This window comes from Podarcis pityusensis (genome assembly GCF_964106645.2).
Source record: "Podarcis pityusensis genome assembly, chromosome: 4".
NCBI classification, from domain to species: Eukaryota; Metazoa; Chordata; class Lepidosauria; order Squamata; family Lacertidae; genus Podarcis; species Podarcis pityusensis.
This window is the reverse complement of record NC_138027.1, coordinates 16495878-16519329: the sequence shown is the minus strand read 5'-3', so window position 1 is coordinate 16519329 and position 23452 is coordinate 16495878. Positions and strand designations below refer to the sequence as shown.

General features: G+C 43.8%; 1 protein-coding gene across 4 annotated transcripts in view; it reads left to right on the top strand.

Annotated features, from left to right (window-relative positions):
• SLC36A4 (solute carrier family 36 member 4) overlaps window positions 1-23452 on the top strand; it is a 112477-nt gene that overhangs the window by 32262 nt on the left and 56763 nt on the right. For all 4 annotated transcript variants that reach the window (XR_013985107.1, XM_081002197.1, XM_081002198.1 and 1 more), the window contains exons 8-10: window positions 940-1038; window positions 8387-8553; window positions 13467-13636. Coding sequence is in view for 3 of the 4 variants with exons in the window: in XM_081002197.1 (XP_080858323.1) it covers window positions 940-1038; window positions 8387-8553; window positions 13467-13636 (436 nt within the window). In the remaining variant the exon portion in view is untranslated. The remainder of the gene's footprint in view (window positions 1-939; window positions 1039-8386; window positions 8554-13466; window positions 13637-23452) is intronic.

Below are 23452 nucleotides of genomic sequence, written 5' to 3'. Positions count from 1 at the left end.
AGCTCACCCCGTCACGGGGATTCAAACTGCCGACCTTCTGATCGGCAAGTCCTAGGCTCTGTGGTTTAACCCACAGTGCCACCCGCGTCTCATCGCGATGTTTAGCTGGTGATATATCATGATGTTGAAAACCAGCACTCACCCAGCCCTAGGTAGAGTATAATTCTGGTATACTAAATAATAATAATATTTTTTTATTTATACCCCACCCTTCCCGGCTTAAAAACTGGGCTCAGGGCGCCTAACAACAAATATAAAACATTGATTAAAATGCGACTTAAAAACAGCATAAAAGACAACATAAAATGCAGCATCAATATCAATAAAATTCAAAAATGACTCCACATAAGAAAAACCTGGCTGCTGGATAAGACCAGTGACCCATGCATCTCGTTCTCGCCAATGAGATACCTATGGGAAACGTGCAAGCAGAATCTGAGCATAATAGCACTCGCCCCAGTCGCGGTTCCTTGCAGCTGGCACTCAGAGGCTTCCTTCCTCCAGCAGTGCAGATTTTTTGCCATTGGGCTGTGCTAGTGCACTCAAATGGCCCACCTCTTCCACAAATACTCAATAGTTTCCCACCTACTAACGCACCTAGAAGATGTCCGGATTTGCCTTTTACCTACTTGTATCTAGTTTCCTGGCGAAATCGGGCCTAACTTCAGTTATTCATGCCTTAAGCTGCAATCCTAGCTGTGCTTCCTGGGGAGTAAGCCCAATTGAATCCAGTGGGATTTTACTTCTGAGAAGACACGCTTAGGACTGCAACCGTAGTCGTTTCCAGGTTAGATGGCTGTAGTGCTCTGTATGTGGGGCTGTCCTTGAAGTCTGTGCAGAAACTTCAACGGTCCAGAATGCTCTGGACAAACTTGTATTGGGTTGGCATAACGGACTACAGAAAGTCAATATTGTTTTCGTTATGATGTCTCTTGCCAGGGTTTATCCATTCATCGAAAACTGCCTCTAGTGGCTGATTGGAAGAGGTACCCGCTTTTCTTTGGCACGGCTGTCTTCGCTTTTGAAGGAATAGGAGTGGTAAGTGCCGTTTTAGAATTTAAGATTATTACCTAAAGGCAACGGCAATTGAAACGCATCTCTTCACCATCTTGGGAAAAATAGAATTGGCCTCTGTTTTACTCCAGTGGCCAGAACTAGACCTTCAGGGTAAACGAGACCCCCAAATTTGTGTGTGCCTTTGATAGGGAAGATTCTTCCCACAATTTTCAGTGCATTTCCCCATTGCAAAAAATAAAAATAAAAATCTGATCCTTTTCAGTGGTTGTGTTGTGCCAGGTCAGCAGGGTGCTTTAATCTGTATTGATTGTGCAAACCTAAATTTCCAGTATGCGCTTGAATCACTCCCGCAAAACACTGACAGCCTGGACCCAGAATTGTTGCTAGTGCTTTTCCATGAAGGCACAAGAGGCTTTTATTCTAAGAGAAAGGCTTCAGCTGAGTTGTAGAGCATGCACTCCTGTCTGCAAAAAGTTCCTGGGTTCAATCCCTGGGATCTCTGAGTAGGGCTGGAGGAAAACCTTGCATAAAACCCTGGAGAACTGATGGCAGCTGAAATAATAATAATAATAATAATAATAATAATAATAATAATAATATTTATTTATACCCCGCCCTCCCCAGCCAAGACCGGGCTAACACCAAATATAAAAACAATTGATTGAAATACAGCTTAAAAAACAAGATTAAAATACAACATTAAAATGCAGCCTCATTTCAGTGGAAACTCAATTTTGGGGATAAAAACGTCAAGTCTTCACCAAGGCTAACTATCCAGACTGGTCCTACATGGGCCAGAAAAAAGCCAGGGAAGTCCCCAAATAGGAGTTCCAACACAGAAGGAGAAAGGAAAAAAGAAAGGGGGGGAGGGAATCAAATTGATTCCAAGCCAAAGGCCAGGCGGAACAACTCTCAGTCAAATCAGATAGATGATTACGAACAAGATGCACCAATGGCCTGAGCTGGTATACAACAACTTGCCATGCCAAGGGTGCAAGATGGATGCCAACCTTCCTTGCCTAGTCTCCTCTATTTCTTACCTTTGTGAACTTACCAACTTTGTCAACTGGTGTTTTGCCCCTCGAGCCCAGATCACGTTCTGTGTGCATGCCGCAATGACTTAGAAGCGCTGAGTGTGGCACCGAGTTCAGAATCCAGGTCCCTAAGAACCTAAAAGCGACATGTGTTTTTTTTAGTGTTTAAGGCTGAGAATAGCATGCTTCAAAAATGCGTGGGCAGAGAGTGGAAGAAGCTGGTGGGAAGCAGATTGTGCCAGCCTCCCCTTCTCTCAGTGGAAGTAGATGCTGTACCATAGCTTCCACAGCAGGCTGCAGATCTCTCCTGGAATGAGGAAAAGCGTTTGCTGTTTCTCCCCAAGGACTCCCTGATAGCAGGCCGGGGCTTGGTGCTACTGTAAGGGCTCCAGAGCAGCTGAGCTCAGGTGGGCTCGGATTCTGGCATGCCGCTCTTCCGGGAGCGAGGCAGGAAGGTGAAACTTATTAGTCAAAACATTGGAAAGACTTTGGGCCAAAGACGAGAGATGAACGCGAAGTTTTGGGACGAGAGGTAAAGAAAGGAGGAAAGAAAAAAATCCAGGTTCTTCTACAGGAGATACCTGTCTTCTTGTACAGTGGTACCTCAGGTTACATACGCTTCAGGTTACAGACTCCGCTAACCCAGAAATAGTGCTTCAGGTTAAGAACTTTGCTTCAGGATGAGAACAGAAATCGGGGTGCGGTGGCAACAGGAGGCCCCATTAGCTAAAGTGGTGCTTCAGGTTAAGAACAGTTTCAGGTTAAGTACGGACCTCCGGAACGAATTAAGTACTTAACCTGAGGTACCACTGTAATAGACTTGAAAGCTAGAAATTGACCAGTAACAGCAGGCAAATAGAATAATAGCCTCATTGTAAGAGATTACTTGATCATTTGATAATCCACATGCAGGTTAGAAAAGTCTCCTATAAGTTTCCAAAGCTTATTTGTTAGATCTGTCTGAAATTACCTCTATCCAGTGCTTCCCCCCCCCCCAAATTTTTTTATTTAGGGGTACTCTCATTAAACCCTCGCTTCCGTCTGAGACTCAGGAAACACCATGACAGGAAATGAGGCTGCCATCAGTAGATAGCAATGGAACTGATGATTCACCATGCTAGAGAAGAAACTAATTTTTTTAAAAAAAATTTTTAGTTTCTTCTGTTAGATTCACCAAATGTTTAGGAGTATGCGTACCCCTGAGTCCCCCCAGAAAAAAAAGCACTGCTTATATTTTCTTACCTCGTACCACAGTATTGTTAAAATTCTATTGTCTGTCTTCCAGTGTCTGATGAAGTTTGGGCTGCCTGTTCTTTCAATATTGTATTCAGTCAGGCTTATGGGATTTTTTTTTTTTGGTTCTTTTACTAATAACTGCTTTTAATGAGGTAAATAAAGTGGAAGTGGTGGCTTCATCCCATTCAGTTTCTTCCATCTAACTGAGCCTCTGTGTTATGTCTCAAAAGTTGGTGATGTTGCTTCAATTGCTGAGTTTATCCGGGCTCTCGAACAGCAAGGGAATCTTCCTCATTTAAAAGCTTTCTCCCGGATTACCGCTCCTGTTTCTCTGATTTCTTTCATGAGTTTGGTTATTGCTACCGTTATGTATTCCAGATTACGGAAAGATAAGGAGTTCTCTCAAAATGTGTTGCCATCACAGTTAATATTTATTGACAGCAAAGGGGGGGGGGGGACTTATGTTCCCTTCCAGATATGTTGGGACTTCAGTTCCCATCATCCTTGACTGCACTGGCAGGGGCTGATGGGAGTTGCAGTCCAGCAATTTTTGGAGTGACACAGCTTCCCCTTCCCTGCTTCACAGGATAGAATGCATATACCACTTAGGTCTTTAGATGCGTAAACTTAGCATCTGAAACTAAGAGGGTTGGCAAAGTAAATCATGAGACCTTGGCTCAGGGAGTAAGGTCAGTCTTGGAAAGGTGGAATAAAATTAAACATGTCCCAAGAGGACAAAATTTATGCCATTTAAAACGACCGTCCTCTCTGAGTTAGTTTTTTGTTTGTATCGTTGTTTTTACTTGTTGATCTTTCTGAACTGGAAAGCTGGCAGAAAATGATAGACAATTTTATATGGCAAGGCAAATAGCCCAGAGTGGAAGGTAAAGAGCGTATCAAAATAAATAAAGCAAAATAGCAGAAAGTGCTGCATAGAGAATAAGAGAAATTGCTTAGACATGGCATAACTTACTTGGGGAGCAGAATTTGGATAATAATAATAATAATAATAATAATTATTATTTATATCCCACCCTCCCCAGCCGAAGCCGGGCTCAGAGCGGCTAACAATAATAAAAGTAACACGGCATTCTAAAATCATTTCATTTTAAAATCAATTCAAAATCAAATTAATGGCAACCATTGGGCTAAGAGTTCTGTGAGGATTATCAAAGGAGGGGGTCAGACTGTGCCCTGGCCAAAGGCCAGGTGGAACAGCTCTGTCTTGCAGGCCCCGCAGAAAGATGTCAAGTCCCGCAGGGCCCTAGTCTTCTGTGACAGAGCGTTCCACCAGATCGGGGCCAGTGCTGAAAAGGCCCTGGCTCAGGTTGAGGCCAGCCTAACCTCCTGTGGCCTGGGACTTCCAAGATGTTTTTGATTAGCCAGGGTGCAACCCCCTGCCCCCATCAAATGCAAAATACAGAAAGGTCTGCTTATGCATAACACGTTGAGCTTGCAAGATCTGTTTTGGAGCCCAGTGATAGAGCAGGACTTTAAATTGATGCTCTTTGCTTGGTCCCCATCTGCACTACACGTGTAAAGCAGTATTTTACCACTTTAACTCTCATGGCTTCCCCGAAATAATCCTGTGGACTGTAGTTTGCTAAGACTCCTATGAAACTCCTATTACCCTCGAGGAGCCTGGAAAGGGTAGTTGGTTGTGAAACCATTGAGGGAACTGCTTGCTTGGACCTCTTCCATCTCTGTGGGCCTTGGAAGCCGATTCACCTGCTCTTATCCCCTCTCTTGTTTCTGCCAGGCCACATTGCTTAGCAAAGCTTCACTGTTGGAATAGGAGGTGCCAGAGCTTAAATGCTGAATTTGTGCCTTTCAACTGACTGCTTCCGTTTACAGGACTTGGCACAGCCTTATGACGTGGCTTCAGGCTTAAATTGGCTTTCTTAAATCTCCTCCATATTTTGAATTGTATATAGGGGGGCTCTGTGTGTGTGTGTGTGTGTGTGTGTGTGTGTGTGTGCTGTCACCGCAGAGTGACGGGCGGAGGTTACTTGCTGACCTTAACCTTGTAAATGTCATGACAATGACTTGAGGGAGTATCGATGGTAGGAGCTGACAGCAGTGTTGCAGTCTTGTCAGCCCTCTTTAATTCTTTTCATGCAAATTATAAGAGGGGAAGGAGGAAGGGTGGGGCGGGAAACTAGGAAAACAAAAGATTTTAATGCAATATATTCCAGCCGTACTTGGAAATTATTCTTATATTTGCACCCTTTTATTTGGGGCTGTTCCTGACACCTGACAGTATCTTGCTTAATATTTTTGACAGCCAATAATAATAAAAATAAAAATAAAAATAAATAATAATAGATTATTTATACCCCTCCCATCTGGCTGGGTTTTCCCAGCCACTCTGGGCGGCTCCTAACAGAATATTAAAAACATGATAAAACATGAAACATTAAAAACTTCCGTAAACAGGGCTGCCTTCAGATGTCTTCTAAAAGTCAGATAGTTGCCTGATCAGCAGTCAAGTGGTACTGCTGCCCTTGAAGAATACTACCTCAATCTGCAGGTCGCGAAAGTGGTATATTTTAAACGCCCTCTGTAAGTAGAAAAGTAGCAAGCGAGGATTGATCTTCAATTTTTGCTGTTTTCTAACTCCATATCTTTGAGCTGGATTGAATAAGTTCAGGTGGCCTTATGAAGACCACCCCTCCCCAAAGCATGTAATAGCTAACTTTCGCCGTAAATGATTCCCAGCAAAAAGCTATTCCTAGATATTCATATGGGTTAGGTTTCCAGAAAGCGCTAGCCTGCCTGCGAAATTTGCACGGTGTTCATTCTGCACAGGTGAAGTCTGGCAGATTATCTTTGTAAAGCACTATGTAGGAATACCTTGTTCCTATTTTCTGAACTTGTGCTGAGATACGCTTTTAACATTTCTAAAGGCAGCTCCTTCCTGCTGAAAGGAACTCGGTTGATCTTTGCATTCTGTTTAAAAGTGAATGTTTGCAATTCCCTGCCCCTGCTCCCTGTGCTGTGTTCTAGATAATGATGAGCTAAGCAAAAGGAAAATGTTTAATTTCTTTTAGATGTGAACCTTCTTTGAATCGGATGCCTCCCAAAGTTTCATTTTTTAAAAAAAATGGGGATATCTCTGCTTTTCAGAGAGAACATGTTATTTTGTAGAAAGCAAACAAGCGCTGGATTTGTTGAGTGGCTGCTAGATTACTTTTTTCTTCTTCCTTCCCTGTCTTTTAAAGAACAGGATTATCATCTTCAAAATGCCACTGACTTGGATCTTGACAGATGATGCAAACAGTCTTATTAATGCTTAGAGTTAAAAGCAAGCGGCCACTTGTCAGAGTTCCCTCCCCTTTTTGGACAGCTTTATATTTTATCCCTGCAAACGACTCTCTTTTCTCTACAATCGTCTTTTATTGGTGCCCTAAGATCAGGGGAGGAGGCTTTCCACTGACAACTACAGTGGTGCCTTGCAAGACGAAATTAATTCGTTCCGCGAGTTTTGTCGTCTTGCGATTTTTTTCGTCTTGCGAAGCACGGTGTCGGGAAAGTTTTGGAAAAGCTTCAAAAATCACCAAAGTCTTTAAAAACCTCGAAAAAGGCTACCACACCGCGTTCTATGAGTTGCTCCTCGAAGTCAAGTCACAACTGTATTAACGGTGTTAAGAAAAAGGAAACAAACTTGCAAGACGTTTCCGTCTTGTGAAGCAAGCCCATAGGGAAAATCGTCTTGCGAAGCAGCTCAAAAAACAAAAAACGCTTTCGTCTAGCGAGTTTTTTGTCTTGCGAGGCATTCGTCTTGCGAGGTACCACTGTAATCTCATGTTACCTGATATCCACCAATATGTTCGTGGTCTTTTGAGTCTGGTGGTATATTATCTGATGAGCCGAGAGAGAGAGAGAGAGAGAGAGAGAGAGAGGGATGGTGGTGAGATTTCCCAAGTGGCCTAGTTCACACATAACGCTAAACCATAGTTCACTGAACTAGTTTATATTATGTGTCCCGTCTGCCTGGCAGCTTAACTATGGTTTCTTCACTTTCAACAGATTGAAACGATGGTTTGTTGGTTAATAATAATAATAATAATAATAATAATAATTTATTATTTGTACCCCGCCCATCTGGCTGGGTTTCCCCAGCCACTCTGGGCGGCTTCCACAGAGACCAAAAATACACTAAAATATCTCACATTAAAAACTTCCCTGAACAGGTATAAATAACTGTAAATATGAAAATAGACAAAGTACCGTATTTTTCGCCCTATAGGACACAGTGTCCCATAAGGCGCACCTAGTTTTTTTGGGGGGAAATAAAGGGGAAAAAATTATTCCCCCCCCCCCAGGCGCGGGGCTGGGGTGGGGGAAGCCCGAGCTTCCCCTGACCCCAGCCCCCAGAACAGGCAACTCTCCGCAAGCCATGGGAGCCCGCGCCGGGCTCCCACGGCTTGCGGAGAGTTGCCTGCATGCTGAAGCCTGGGCGCGCTGAGCTCAGCGCGCCCAGACTTCGCGCAGCTCTCCGCAAAGCGCGGGAGCCCGGTTCTCAAAATGTGTAGCAAGAAACATTAAACAAAAAAGCTCTTCTTTGATCATTCATTCTCGCCTACCTTTCCTCTCCCCCCCTTTCTCTTTCTTTTTTAAATTTTTTTATTGATTTTAACATATAAATTATAAAATGTACCACAAAACTTATCACTTATAGAATCTTTTTAGACTTCCATCAGCACCTCTGATCCACCGTTTTAACCACTTCTTATGCATTTCTTAACTTTATATTGCCTTTACATCTCTTAACAAATCATCCTTCCCCTTCTCCAATTTTGCAATACTTCCAATAATACTCCTCACAAAACTTCTTGCAAACCTACAAACGTCGTCTGATCTTCACAAATACTTTTCAAGTAGTCCGTAAATTTACTCCAGTCTTCCATGAATTTCTGGTCCTGCCGGTTTCGAATCCTTCCTGTTAGTTTATCTAGTTCTGCATAGCCCATTAACTTCATTCTCCATTCTTCAATCGTTGGTAATTCTTCTTGCTTCCATTTTTGGGCCAGTAATATTCTTGCTGCTGTTATTGCATATAAAAAGAGCTTACATTCCTCCCCCTTTCTCTTTCTCAGGTCCTTCCCCTCCAGAATAGGATGAAAGAAGTCGACCGCTTCCCATTGGCCCTCAACATTGGCATGGCGATTGTGATGACCTTGTACGTCTCATTGGCCACCCTGGGGTATATGTGCTTTGGGGACGAAATCAAAGGCAGCATCACTCTGAACCTGCCGCATGCATGGTAAGCGGAGACATAACTTTGCAGAACTCGTGTCCTTTGGGAATCTTAATTCGCCTCCCCCTTCTGAATGCTAATGTGAGTGCTACCCATCACTGTGTAAAAACTGCATTGGGAAGATGATGAGTAGGAAGGTGAGCGGTGGCAGGGGAATATAAGGGCAAGGTCAGGTTTTCAACCACGGGATTTGATCAGTGTAGACAACTGTGTTATGGCATAACTAGGACCTGTAATTACTGGAGGGAAGAGCTTGTTAAAGGGTCTGCCTGCTGAATCATAGTTTTTATGTGATTCAGGAAGTGGCTGTGGCTCTATAAAAGAGATTAGTTTTGTAGGGCAGGGGAACAGACTGCAGTCTTACCAGAAACAACTTGTTTCTCCTCCCTGCTAGACCCATCAGAGCCTTGGTACGCGGGTGGCGCTGTGGATTAAACTACAGAGCCTAGGACTTGCTGATCAGAAGGTCGGCGGTTCGAATCCCCGCGACGGGGTGAGCTCCCGTTGCTCAGTCCCTGCTCCTGCCAACCCAGCAGTTCGAAAGCACGTCAAAGTGCAAGTAGATAAATAGGTACCGCTCCGGCGGGAAGGTAAACAGCGTTTCTGTGCGCTGCTCTGGTTCGCCAGAAGCGGCTTAGTCATGCTGGCCACATGACCCGGAAACTGTACGCCAGCTCCCTTGGCCAATAAAGCGAGATGGGCACCGCAACCCCAGAGTGGGCCACGACTGGACCTAATGGTCAGAGGTCCCTTTGCCTTTTCCTTTACCCATCAGAGCCAGCTGCCCTTAAAATGACAAAACAGAAGGTGTTCAGTGCCAGAACTGAGCTGAGCTCACAGTTCTTTCATGCAGAAGTCCTCTCCTGGTTAGCTTTCTCCATTTCAGCGTCCTAATCCAGGTGGGGAAAGTCAACTTGCTTGAAGCTGCTGGGAGTTGGAAACCCTTGCCCATATGGCTCAGGGATCTGCCATTTGATCCCAATCCACCTGCTACCCAGTCCTGCTGTAGAATGAAAGGCAAGGAAGGAAGGTGCAGAGGCAAGTATTGTTCTTTCTTTGCCAGCAATGGGCAGAGACTCGCTTTACTTTGCTTCCATCCCAGGCCATAGTCCGATGGCATATGAGGCAGCCCAACGTCCTGAAGCTAAGCAGGTCAAGGCCTGGTTGGCGTCTGGATGGGTGACCACCTAGGAACCCCACGTACTTACTTATTTTTACTCATTCTGCAAAATTTGTAACGAAAACTCAAAGCAGTTTTCCAAAAAGAATAAAATTGCTAGTGAAAAACAACTACAGTATTTAAAAGATCCAGAAGATCAGTGCTGGTGATCACATATGTACCAAAATCACAGCAAAAAATAAATTTGATCTTCAGGGGTTTTGCAGAAATGTATTTGTACTACTGCTTAACTATGCAGTTTTCTGGGTTTGGGAGTGCAGTTTAATTGACTAATGTTCTGAATATTCAATCTATTGCGCTTCTAGTATAAAGAAGAGAAGCTGGAAACTAATGCTACAGTGATGCTCAAACCTTGTTTGTCCTAATGCTACACCTAGTTTTTCATCACTCAAAGCTTTTGTCATTTTAAAAAAATAAAAAATAAATAAATAAAAGATCCAGAAGAATAATTAAAATGATTGAAAAGCTGCAAACCTGATTTAAAACACGTGCCAACGTTCTATGTGTTTGGATAGGATTGCCTGAACAAGAATGTTTTCTGCATGCACCTTGAGTTCCATGATGGAAGAAAGGCCGGATGTGAAAGTACTAGGTCCCGTCAGGTTGCTTAACCCATGGGGCTACTTGAATTGGTAATTTCTGGCTGTGGCTTTGAGTCTAGCATAGCTGCATAAGTTGTGTCAGGGTTGAGGGCAACCTGTATGGTCCAGCTGCCTCCATAAATAATGGAAATTCAGATAGCAAACAGACGTTTATTTCATTTTCTGAACCAAGGTTGGAGACATGTTTCACCCCAGGAAGCTAAGCTTGGAAACACTCAAGGAGGCTACAGTTGGTCCTAAGGCAGAATACAGAGAGGGTCCCTACGTATAAAAAACGGATTAGCAGTGAGACCTACAAATATGAAAATATACTTATAATGTACTTCAGAGAACACACATGAATGGAGGACAATAATACTCCTGAACAACTGCCTATAGCTCTATTTTGACTGCTAAGTCTTTTTCAAATATGTCCCAATCGGTCTCAAGTCCTCAGGAAAGGTATTCTGAAGAAACTTTTTTTTGTGGGGGATGGGTGGGATAAGTCCAAATAATTCTTCTTTGTGCATCAGTGGCTGATAAGATGCCTTTTCACAGAGTAGTTTTCTTTTTGTTGGAAGGCTGTTCTCTGCAAACCTAACTCTTTGTGTCCCATATTCTCCAGTATTTGATGCTGATATAACAGCTGTAAACTTAGCCAGGAGTTAATGGGCCTAGCATTAGATTAATTTCAGCGGGACTACTCTGAGTTAGCTGAATGCCACCCAGTGTGTTTGCATTTCTCCAGGTGAGAGTTGGGGAAGAAATGATTGGGTCTCGCACTATTTATGTTTCAGTTTTGTACGTGGTTATTGGTTGCTAAGTGTTCTGTTGAAGTGAGAATTGAGTGGCTGGTTGCAAGGAGAATATGGTGGTTGAATGAGTGGGTATGACAGTAAGATTACTGAGTTCCTGATTTGTGTTATCTGCATGTCAGGATGCTTTTTTGTGTGTCATTCACATTCATTAATTTCATTGGGTCTACTTTGAGTTATAACTCAGTTGAATACCACCTCTATTGTATTCTATCAATGTATTCTTGTTTTTAGTTTACATACGTACATCTTTCAGAGATTCATTGCTTACTTATGTTAGTTAAGGTACAGAATGTTAAGATTACTGTTACTATTAGCTGTTTCAAATGTGAAACACACACACACACAAACACACTGGCAAGTAGAACCGAATCCGGCTGGAATGAAGAGATTAACAGTCACAAACAAAATCTCCTTTGTATTTTTATTTTTAAAAGCTTGCTTGGAAGCAGCTAATAAATCAGCAGTCAATTTTAATTTAATACTTCTTAAAATAGTTTCCGAATATGGAGACATTTTTCTCCTGAATGCTTTTTAGTGCCGGAAATATGCTTACTCTGTTAGAATGGAGAGTTTTGCTCCAAGTCAGCTTGTACCGTCATCAGCTTTGAAGTCTTTGTGAAGTTACTTCTTTTTCAGGTTAAGAATCCTAATGAGCTTTCTTCTCCTTCTGCATCATCTTCTCTGTCCCCTTACAATATCTACTGCAAACGACCTTGGATCTACCTTTGCCCTATGACAGGGGTGGCCCAAGATGTTTTGCCACCTGAGGCAAAATGGCCTGCTGCCGCATGATGCTCTCCTCGAGGAAAAGCCCTCGCAAAGCCTCACCTCCTGGCTGTGAGGCTTTGCGAAGGCTCAGCGAGAGGCCACGTGTTCCCCAGAGCTTTGCCACCGGTCCCACACTGCCGTGAGGGGTGGCAAAGCTGGCCAATGAAATACTGTGCTTCTCTTCCACTACCACAGTCCTTACCTTGGTTGCTTCTGTGGCGGATGGGTGCTGCCCCTTGAATTTCTGCCACCTGAGGCAGCTGCTTCATTGCACCTCATGGATGGGCTGGTTTTGCCTAGGGCTATCTATACATGTGCCATGCTTGTCTAGTCCATCTGATTTTTGTTTGCCCTGTTGCAACAATCTGCCTAGTTCTGTGCTGTACCCAGGGCCAGATTTAGGTTTGATGAGGCCCTAATCTACTAAAGGTAAAGGGGCCCTTTATATGTCCAGGTGTCCTTTGTCAACAACAAATTGTTGCTGTTTTTGTGTTGAATATATGCTATATGGTAATTTATGGACCTGTTGTTGTTGTTTAGTCGTTTAGTCGTGTCCGACTCTTCGTGACCCCATGGACCAGAGCACGCCAGGCACTTCTGTCTTCCACTGCCTCCCGCAGTTTGGTCAGACTCATGTTTGTAGCTTCAAAGACACTATCCAACCATCTCGTCCTCTGTCGTCCCCTTCTCCTTTATGGACCTAATAGGTATCTAAAGCCATTTGCACATGTTGCCATGCAACCAGTCCATGCAGAATGTAGGCACCCTATATATAGAAATGAGCAAACCAGTGATATTTTAGGGAGCAGGCTAGCAGGCGGGGCCCATGACTTACATCATAGGAGCCTGTTGTTGTTGTTTAGTTGTTTAATCGTGTCGGACTCTTCGTGACCCCATGGACCAGAGCACACTCTTAATTCGTTCTGGAGGTGCATTCTTAACCTGAAACTGTTCTTAACCTGAGGTACCACTTTAGCTAATGGGGCCTCCCACTGCTACCACGCCGCCACCATGTGATTTCTGTTCTCATCCTGAAGCAAAGTTCTTAACCCGAGGTACTATTTCTGGGTTAGCGGAGGCTGCAGCCTGAAGCTTCTGTAACCTGAAGCCTCTGTAACCTGAGGTACCACTGTACATGCCTGGGTACGCTTGCTAGACCAAAAAAGTTCTTAGCAGCCAGTGAAAACAATACCTTGAAGGCAGGAACCTTCCTAATACCAATGGGCAGGGAGTTCCAAAGTGTAAAAATAAAAATAATTTATATGTCACCCCTCTGACTGGGTTGCCCCACGCACTCTCAGCGTCTTCCAACACATTAAAACACTAAAAGATTGATTTCTTGTGAGTGCAAATGAGTATTATGTGGCATTTGTAAAAGTGCCAGTTGCACAGTTCTTAGTGGTCAAATGGGCAGATTTGTAGTGTGGTGATCCTTCAAGTAAATGCATGGTCAAGTGCTTAGACTATTCTTTGTGAAATTACACCTTTTCCTTGAAGCAGACTTGTTCATCGTATCCTTCTGACCAGTGTGAGTTTTGTCCAAACGTGTGGCTTTCTCTCCTCTTCCAACAGGTTGTACCATATGGTCAAGATTCTCTACTCTTTTGGGATTTTCATTACCTATTCGATTCAGTTCTACGTCCCGGCTGAGATCCTCATTCCGGCAGTTGCTTCCCGAGTGCAGCAGAAGCTGAAGCTGTTCTGCGAGATGGCGGTCAGGGTGCTCTTGGTCTGCTCAACCTGTAAGTACGAGGCTGTGTGCAAGGCAGACCTCCCCAACTTTGTGTCTTCCAGATGTGTTGGACCTCAGTTCCCATCAGCCCTGGTTGATGCTGGTCGGAATTGCAGTCCAGAACATCTGGAGGGTCCTAGGTTGCAGAAGGCAGCTGTGAAGCTAACTTTTTGGGTTTCCCTTGACAAAGCAGTATCTTGGGCAGTGAGGAAATGGTTCACTGGGGCCTGATGAATTTAGGATTTACCGTATTTTTCGCTCTATAAGACGCACCAGACCACAAAATGCACCTAGTTTTTGGAGGAGGAAAACAAGAAAAAAATATTCTGAATCTCAGAAGCCAGAACAGCAAGAGGGATCGCTATGCAGTGAAAGCAGCAATCCGTCTTGCTGTTCTGGCTTCTGGGATAGCTGCGTAGCCTGCATTTGCTCCATAAGACGCACACACATTTCCCCTTACTTTTTAGGAGGGCAAAAAGTGAGTCTTATAGAGCAAAAAATACGGTAAATTGCATTTACTGATATTTGACTCAACTTTAAGCCCCCCTCCATAATGTAGCCAAATGCCCACATATATCCTATGAATACAGACACATCAAGGAACGTATCTGGATTCGTGTGATTTGCTGTTATCTTTTGGCCGTTGAGATGTTTCCGTTGCATGCAATGTTTGCAGCGTGCTGTTATAATGTAGTCTGCTCTGAGCTTAAAGCTAATTCAGTTTTAAACCAACCTTGCAGCTTTGTGGATGTGTGTACTATATTCATGTGACCTGCATTCAGTTTTCATTTTTTATATACGTATAATGAAACACCAGTACCCCGTAGTTCGCAATAATTATATATAGATAGATGCACAAAAAAACCACACTAATTTTTTTTAAAACAGATCACTAGCTCATGTGGGCCTCTTCAAGGAGAGCCTTGTGTTGAGTTCATTTCACTGGTCCAGCCTGGAAGATTCCAGTGTGTGGATTTGCTGTGGCTAAGTTTTCCCCATCCACGAAGGCCCATCAGGATTGATAAAACGAAGATCCTCAGCTCAAAAGAGAGAGAGAGAGAGAGAGAGAGAGAGAGAGAGAGAGAGATGTGATAATTCGTAGGAATTCTACAACGGCTCTTCTGCTGTTCCTCTTGTTGCTCATCTGATGGTGCCGTGTTAAATAAGATAAAGGCTCAATCGTGACTTCTGTTCTTGCAGCTGGGCAATTGGCACAGTCGTGAAGCCCTTTGAAGAAGAGGTGCCGGTCAAGTATCTTTCCACTTTGCATTCAAACTGTTCTGGTTTCTGCGCAGCTTAACTCGATTATGCTGTGTGCATTTGTGTCAAGATGATTTTCTAGGGAGACGTGATTGGATTTGGCATGGGAGGAGGGAAGCTTTTACCTGCTGCGTAGGCCGTCAGATACACCCAGATGCGTCAACAGCCTCTCCAAACCATCAGTGATGCAACCAAAGTTCAGGCGTGACGTACGAACCTCGCCTCGCGCTGCCCTTTTCCCCCCCTTCCAAAAGGAACGAAGGAAGATCAAGGGCAGTTAATGCATAATCCATACATTCTGCCCAAGGCCTTCACACTGGTATAAAAGGGAAGGGAGCCAAATTTTATTTATTACTCATTTAATTTATCAGCTGCCCATTGCTGGCAATTCTCCGGGTTGTGGGTGAGGGTGAATAGCAACGTTATAAACTGTAAGTGCATAAAATGCAGCTGAAACACAGGAAACCCTGCAGCTAAAAGATCAAACAAACGGGGTTCGTTAGAGCAAGAGAAAATTAAAAAAACCAAGGGACAGCACAGAAGCTAAACCCATTGCAAAGCTAAAATAACGTTGGACCCATAGCACAGTAAAAAGCTCTGTGTCTGGTGCCAGTAATACACCAGTCAGAGCCAGGTGGTCTTCTCTGGAGAAGACATTCCATAACTGAGGGGCCGCCACCGAAAAGGCCCAAACTCTTAGCCAGCCACCATTCCTCATTTGGTACTTGGAATAGGGACTCAGGCAGTGATCTTACAGCATAGGAAAGGGCAGAGGTGACACTGAGCAGTCTAAACTGAATTGTGAACTGTGGAACTTATGGCCAAAGTAACTGAGCAGTATCCAGCTAAGTTGTTCCATCAGCAAAAGGATTACTGCTTGTGCAGTAGAACTCTCCTCCCTCGCTCCCTGTTTGTGCCCCACCCTCCTCAGATCTGTCCCAGAGCATTGGGGTATCCCTTGGAATAGATTATGTGGAATGTGGAGGTTTTTTTTTTTTGCTGTGCTGGCAGTAATCCTTGCGCTGATGGAATGAGTGAGTTGGATGCTGCCAAAGACATGTGTAGCACATTTCATTAGAGGGTGCATCAAGCTATTTATTATTATTATTCAACAAAGGAACAAGGGAGGTGGGTGGAAGCAACAAGGCAAACTCGGAGAAATTATCTGCCTAATCTTCAATGCGTTTGCTGGGATAAGCTCCCTGTGGAAATATCTACATGGCTGTCAGTGAACATGTGTGCTGCACGCATTTTGCATGAGTAGAACACCAGAGGGTGCCAAGAATTTATTTTCTATCCTCTCCCCTTCTGTCTGCCTCCGTCGCTCTCTCTCTTTGTGCCTGTCCCCCCAAATATCTTAACAGTTTGCTCCAGACGCATTTCACGGTGATTTGATTTGAACCCTGCATTTGAACACTGAAGCCTTTATCTGTGTAGCAGGTTTGACTGACTTCCAGGCAAGAGCTTCAGAGATTTCTTGCCGTAAAGATCCTAAACTGCAGAGCGGGTTGGGCAGTCTCTTCCGAAAGTTGGTTTTTCACGATGGTGGCACAGCTTCTGGTAACCATCATTTTAGCAGCACAACGAGAGGAATTAAGGGTAGTCTGTAAAACCTAAATTAGACATACCAATAACACGCCCAGTAGCCGCTGACAGCCAAGGCAGCAACCAGTCAAATGTCCACCCTATGCACAATCCATGTATAAGACAACCCCCACTTTTTAGCATAATTATTAAAGAAAAAAGCCTAGTCTTATACACGGAAAAGTACAGTATTTAGAAAGTGAGGGATAACATATTTGTGCAAGTAAGCAGACGCCTGGAAGCACCTTATTTATTTGCTTCTCCAGCCATTATTTCTCAGTATAATGTTCTTCTTTCCCATCACCATAATGCTTACAGACCTTGCTCGCCCACTCCACCATTTAATATTGCTTGCTGATGCAATCGGCGTAAGTTTTGTTTATGATCGGTTCACATGGAAAGGCTACAGCTTGGTGGTAGAGCATCTATCTGATGTGCATGCAAAAAAGTCCAGGGTACACGTATGTCCTGTTTTCCAATGCTCTTTTCACAAAGCAATGCCTGTTTGTGTTATGAAACTGTGACTTTTTGACTGATATGTCACACTAAATTTCATTCACACCAATGGGCATAGTGTAGCAGAACAACAAACGTCATTGAACAACATTGCTGTGTCCTTTCTGCGCATGTAATATTTCTCCATGAGTCATTCACAAAAACAGCAGGAAAGAACTGTATGCTGGGATACCACCCCAAATTCTGTCACTTTACTCTTCTCATTTTCTGGGTTAAGGGGGCTGCAGATGTGTCCCACCCCCCCAGAAGCAATTAACACAGAAATCCACACTATACTTCTCCAATATTCTGCTGGATTTCTGGAAGTGATTCTCATGTCGCGTGAAACTGCAAATATTATGCGGAAATTAAGAGTTAGAGAAATGTTGGGGAAACTGAATAAACATCTATGTGAATGCAGCCTTAATCTCATCAGTGTTTGGATAGGAACTCTGTCTGCTACTTTGTCTTGACGTTGTAGAAGACAGGCAGGATGTAAATGTGATAAGTAAACCGAGAGATTTATTGTTTCAGAAAGGGAGATGTGGGAAAATATTCGAGACTCCCCCCCCCATAAAAATCCTCACCACCACCATGAATCATTCACATAAAGTATGCAAAACTTAACTTCAATTGTACTCCCACCATCTCTTTATTTAATGCTCCTTGAGAGTACTGAGTTTGGTAATTCTCTGTGCGGTTCTTATGAATGTTGCAAATATGCTCCGAGCCGGGGGGGGGCAGGGCGGGGAACTATCTGAAACGTATTCTGATAGAATTTGTGCATGTTCAGGAAGCAGGTGTAAAATTATTTTTGTAATTGTTCTGGGTTTTTATACTAATATTTTGATCTTATCGGTTGAATTGTGAATTGTTCTATATTCTGGTTTTTATTTGAACTGTAGTGGACTCTCCTTTGTTGTGGACTCTCCTTCCTTGGAGGTTTTTAAGCAGAGGCCAGGTGGCCGTCTGTCAGGGATGCGTTAGTTGGGATTCCTGTATTGCAGGGGGTTGGACTAGATGACCCTCGGGATCCCTTCCAACTTTACAATTTTGCGATTTATTTATTTGGAGGTAGTTGTGATGCACGCTTCACCCAAGGTTATGAGGGTGGCACAAAAGAGACCTTACGATGACAATTAACAAGAAAAAATTAAACAACATCCCATTAGTAACTGGCTGGCATCTATCTGTCTTGTGGGACAATGGAAGAATGTGCCTTTGGGGTAAAGACAAACCATTGGAGAGTTACAGCTCCTGCTGTTGCTGTAGAGACTGATGTGGGAGAGACATGCTTTGTTGCAGCTGGGGAAGATGAAGGCATCCACTTGTGCTGCTGCAGGTGCACCAGGGCACTGCTCCCAATGGTCATTCCTCCTCTGGTCACTGCTGACCTGACTGCATGTCTCCATGGATCTCCAGTCATCTGCAAGAGATTCCCACACGGCAGGGTTGATGTTAATACTCTTCATGTCACGTCTGAAGAAATCCTTGTAACATAGAGTTGGTCTACTGTCATGAACACAACAGCCCAAAACCAAGAAGGACAGCCTGAGATAGGCAGGCAGGCAGGCAGAAGGAGAACAGAGAGACTTGCAGATTTCTCAGACGGCTGGAACCAGTGGGCTGACGCCTTGTCCTCCCTCTGAAGCTGGCAGGAATGCGGCTTAGCAGCTCAGGAAAGGCGGGCTGGATGAGAGTCATCTCTTTGAGGAATCACAGTCACTCACAACACCAGGGAGGTAGAGCATTTCCTCCCCGGAAGAGGAGGTAGCTGAACTCATCAGTCCTAGGACTAGACAAATGGGAAAAGTCCAAGACAGAAGACGACCCCTGAAACGTAAGGGTAGGAGGTTCAGGATATTCTGCAGTAGTCGGAAGAGTTCTTCAGAGGGGTCAACTTGATTGTGATGGATGCTCACAGAGAGTGGTCGGAGGCTAATTGCTTGTGTGCAATAAATCTTCTGTTAATTACCTCTTGTGTGCTGTTTTCTCAAGCCGGCAGCCGGCGAGCTCCTGACATCTACCAATAGGCCTGGTGCCTGAAGCCAGCTCCCTGTAGAGCACGTCTTCGGGGATTCTGCCATCTTCCATTCTGTGGACATGACCAAGCCAGTATAGAAGTTGCTGAGACAGGAGTGTGAACGTGCAGGGAATGTGGGCTTGGGGGAGAGCACCTCTTTGTTTCGGACTCGTGTCTTGCCATGTGATGCTCAAAATCTTCCTGACACAGCACATTTGGAATGTGTTGAGTTGATGCTTCTGATGGGAGTAAGTTGCCCATATCTTACTACCATAAAGCAGCATGCTCAACGTGCAAGCCTGGTAAACCTTCCTCTTGGTATTGGACGTTAGCGTTGCATTCCCTTTTGGAGAGGTGAGCCATTGCCATAGACGCCTTGCCAACACGCTTCTCCAGCTCAGCATCGATGGAGAGGTTACTTGTTATGGTGGAACCCAGGTAGACAAAATCATCTACCACCAGCTTGTGGTCACCAGTGCTGATGTATGGAGTGCTGGCAACATCTCCTGACCCATGTTGTTGGTGTTTTTCCGGCTGATGGTAAGCCCAAACTTCATGCACACTTGGGCAAATCAATAATCACAGATAAATCATGCAACAGAAGAGGAATTAAAGTATCGCCGTACGCTTTACCCCTCTCCAAAGTACAGTGGTGCCCCGCAAGACGAATGCCTCACAAGACGAAAAACCCGCTAGACGAAAGGGTTTTCCGTTTTTCGATGCACTTCGCAAGACGAATTTCCCTATGGGCTTGCTTCGCAAGACGAAAACGTCTTGCGAGTCTTGCGATTTTTTTTGCTCCCCCCCCTTTTTCTAAGCCGCTAAGCCGCTAATAGCCTTTTAGCCGCTAAGCTGCTAAGCCTTTAATAGCCGCTAAACTGCTAATAGCGCTAATCCGCTAAGCCGCTAATAGGGTTGCTTCGCAAGACGAAAAAACCGCTAGACGAAGAGACTCGCGGAATGGATTATTTTCGTCTTGCGAGGCACCACTGTACATCTTTACCTGTTGTCCAATGCAAAATAATTTAGGGAAACTGCACTCCTTCAATTTCATCTGAAAATAGTTGGGATATTCCTGGAAAACGCATATACAGTAGTTTTCTTTATTAATTTGTTGCCTTGGCTAGAATGTTGAATGATTGAGCTGCAATGTACTCCCTTCCCCCCAAAAAGGAGTCAAGGGGCAGAGGAAAAATCAAAATCATCAATCGAATTATAACTTAAAAGAACTCTGAGTAATACAGGGCACTGTTCTTAAGATAAACATACTCTTTTTCTCTGTTTTATAGTTTGCTGCTTCTTGCTTATGAATTATTCACCTTTTACAATATGTCTTATTAGATAACATAGTGCTGTGGTTGTGTGTGTGATACTGCTAGAACAATCCTGGTTTTCCTCTAATAAAGGGCAGGCACTGTGACCGGTTTCTTCATACCCGCTTGCTGAGTCTGTCTGGTTGTAGATAAAAGCGATGGCTCAGTTTTGCACATCACAGTAAACCGTAGTTAATGCTTTACTTTGAACGCAGAAGTCATTCCCTAAGTGTGAGCGGCAGCAAACTTTGATTCTTGGCTAACCGGTTGTCATTTGTTTGACCCGCTCAAGGGAAACCATAAACTAGGGTTTGATGTGACCTGCGGTTTACTGTGGCATGTGAACACAGCCCCCGTATGACTGTTGTGCAGAGGAAATGTGAAAGCTAGACTTGATTGGCTTTCTTTCTTTTTTAAAAAGAGGGTAAACAGCACAAGTTGAATGAGAAAACTTCTGTGTTTGGGTAAAGGTAAAGGGACCCCTTGTTGAATGGTTTGTAATGTAAATGTAAAGGTTCATCATTGTTCCACCCGATGCGTATGTCTTTAAAGGGCCAGAGCAAATAACGTGACCCAGTCTTACAGCTGTGAAACATAGCAGGTGCTGCTGAGTTATGTCAATCAAGCTGTGTCAGCAATTGGGTGTAGTATATAAGGAGCAGCACCTAGCTCTCCCATTACCCTGGGGGATGGGTTGGTGGTTGGGTCTGGTTTGTTGTTGATGTATTTAGTGTAAATGGAGTTTTTGTTTTTGTAATTAAAACCTTGTTTAAGTTATTTTTGAGTCCCTTTTTAATGCATGGTCTCCCCAGCAAGCTCTCTGCAGCGTTACTATACTGCAAAAAGCCAACACCCCTGACCATTAGGTCCAGTCGTGGCCGACTCTGGGGTTGCAGCGCTCATCTCACTTTACTGGCTGAGGGAGCGGGCGTACAGCTTCCGGGTCATGTGGCCAGCATGACTAAGCCGCTTCTGGCGAACCAGAGCAGTGCACAGAAATGCCGTTTACCTTCCCGCCAGAGCGGTACCTATTTATCTACTTGCACTTTGACGTGCTTTTGAACTGCTAGGTTGGCAGGAGCAGGGATCGAGCAATGGGCGCTCACCACATTGCGGGGATTCGAACCGCCGACCTTCTGATCGGCTCTGTGTGTTTGGGTAGAAACTATCAAATACAACAAGTGGCAATAACAAATACATTGGGTTTCCTATTCTAGTGCCTGAGGTTGCTATCAACCCCTAAGTCTTAAGTTTCACAATCTTGCAAAAAGAATTCTATTTCCTTAGACTTGTCTCCCCCAAACTCCTAATGTACAGAGTTTCTTTCTACAGCCCTGTTTAGGGAAGCTTTTAATGTTTGATGCATTGCTGTATTTTAATATTGTGTTGGAAGCCGCCCAGAGTGGCTGGGGAAACCCAGCCAGATGGGTGGGGTATAAATAATAAATTATTATTATTACCTAAAAACTGAAGGCACCGCTTCAGCCTTATGCTCCATATGGTGTGTTAATGCAAACACACACACATTCTCAAACAATGCATGCATTTTGTGGCTGTAGGATAACATGGTTAACATTGCATGGCCGCCTTTTCATTTGCCTGGTTTAGTTTTATCCTGAACCCTGACACTGTTGGGTTTTGTTTTTTTGCACAGTGGTGATGCTTCTGGCGTTCCCTGCAGTCTGTTAAATATAATTCAGGCTGCCATGTTGAAATTCTGTTGACAGTGCCCTTGCGTCTTCCCTCAGCATGGCGTTACCGCCCATGACATTGGCGAGGGGCGACTGCGCTGTTGATCAGAAAACATGCCTGCATTTTGTTTCCTTTTCGTTTAATGAAATGTATATTACCACTTGATTTTAATAAAACCTCTTAAGTGGGTATTATCTCGCATGGCAGCATGGTTTTTTCAAGGCGCAGTCCAGCAATTCTCCTATCTGTTGTGTCATGCGTCCCAGATCGTAGTTTAGGAATCCCTGCCTTGGAGCCTTTTAGTATACAGTAAGAGCTGCCTCAATGGGACATGGGTGGCACTGTGGGTTAAACCACAGAGCCTAGGACTTGTCAATCAGAAGGTTGGCGGTTTGAATCCCCGCGACAGGGTGAGCTCCCATTGCTCGGTCCCTGCTCCTGCCAACCTAGCAGTTCGAAAGCACGTCAAAGTGCAAGTAGGTAAATAGGTACCATTCCAGCGGGAAAGTAAACGGCGTTTCTGTGCGCTGCTCTGGTTCACTTAGTCATGCTGGCCACATGACCCGGAAGCTGTACGCTGGCTCCCTCGGCCAATAAAGCGAGATGAGCGCCGCAACCCCAGAGTCGGTCGCGACTGGACCTACCTTTAAGAGCTGCCTCTAACACCACAGCTTTATTTGAAGGAGAAAATATCTGTGAAAGTAAATCGGAATCTATCTGAATGTATAAACTGCAGTGTTTAAACTCTGAAAAGAGATGTTGGATTTCAAGGAAACCCAGGGGACTTGCTGTCATATTTAAAAGCTTTGCCGGTTAAATAAATCCACTGAGAATTCTACTCTGGACATTTCATTGACATACTCTATTTCATTTCTGCCACTTATTACTATTACTATTATTTATTAAACTTGGCCTTTATTGTAGAAAGCTGTTACAGATCCGAATACTGGATGAAATTAAAACCTGGTATTTAATTATGTAGCTTTACTTTAAAGCAGTGAGGAATTCCAAAATGTGAATTTAGCAAGGCATTCTGAATAGACTGGGGGTTTTTAAAAATAAAAATTATTTATGCTTTTCATATTTGTACATTTCACTAATTTTACAATCATTTTAACATTTCAAAACTTGACTCCCTTCCCCCTCTTTCTGCAGTTCCTTCAATTTGTTTTTAATATCTTCTGCATATCCAAATTAACTTAATTTGCTCATTTATTCATCTGCTTTAAATCTATACTCTTATAAAAGTGCAGGTTTTTACAATAATCCTGCCAATGTTCGTATCTGTTTACAATTTATCTGTAAATATTCAATAAACCATTTCCATTCTTTCATAAAACGTTTGTTGTCTTGATTTCTTATTCTTCTAGTAATTTGCCATTTCTGCATATTCCATAAGTTTTTGTATCCATTTTTCCTTTACTGAGACATCTGCTTCTTTTCATTTTGGGGCAAGTTA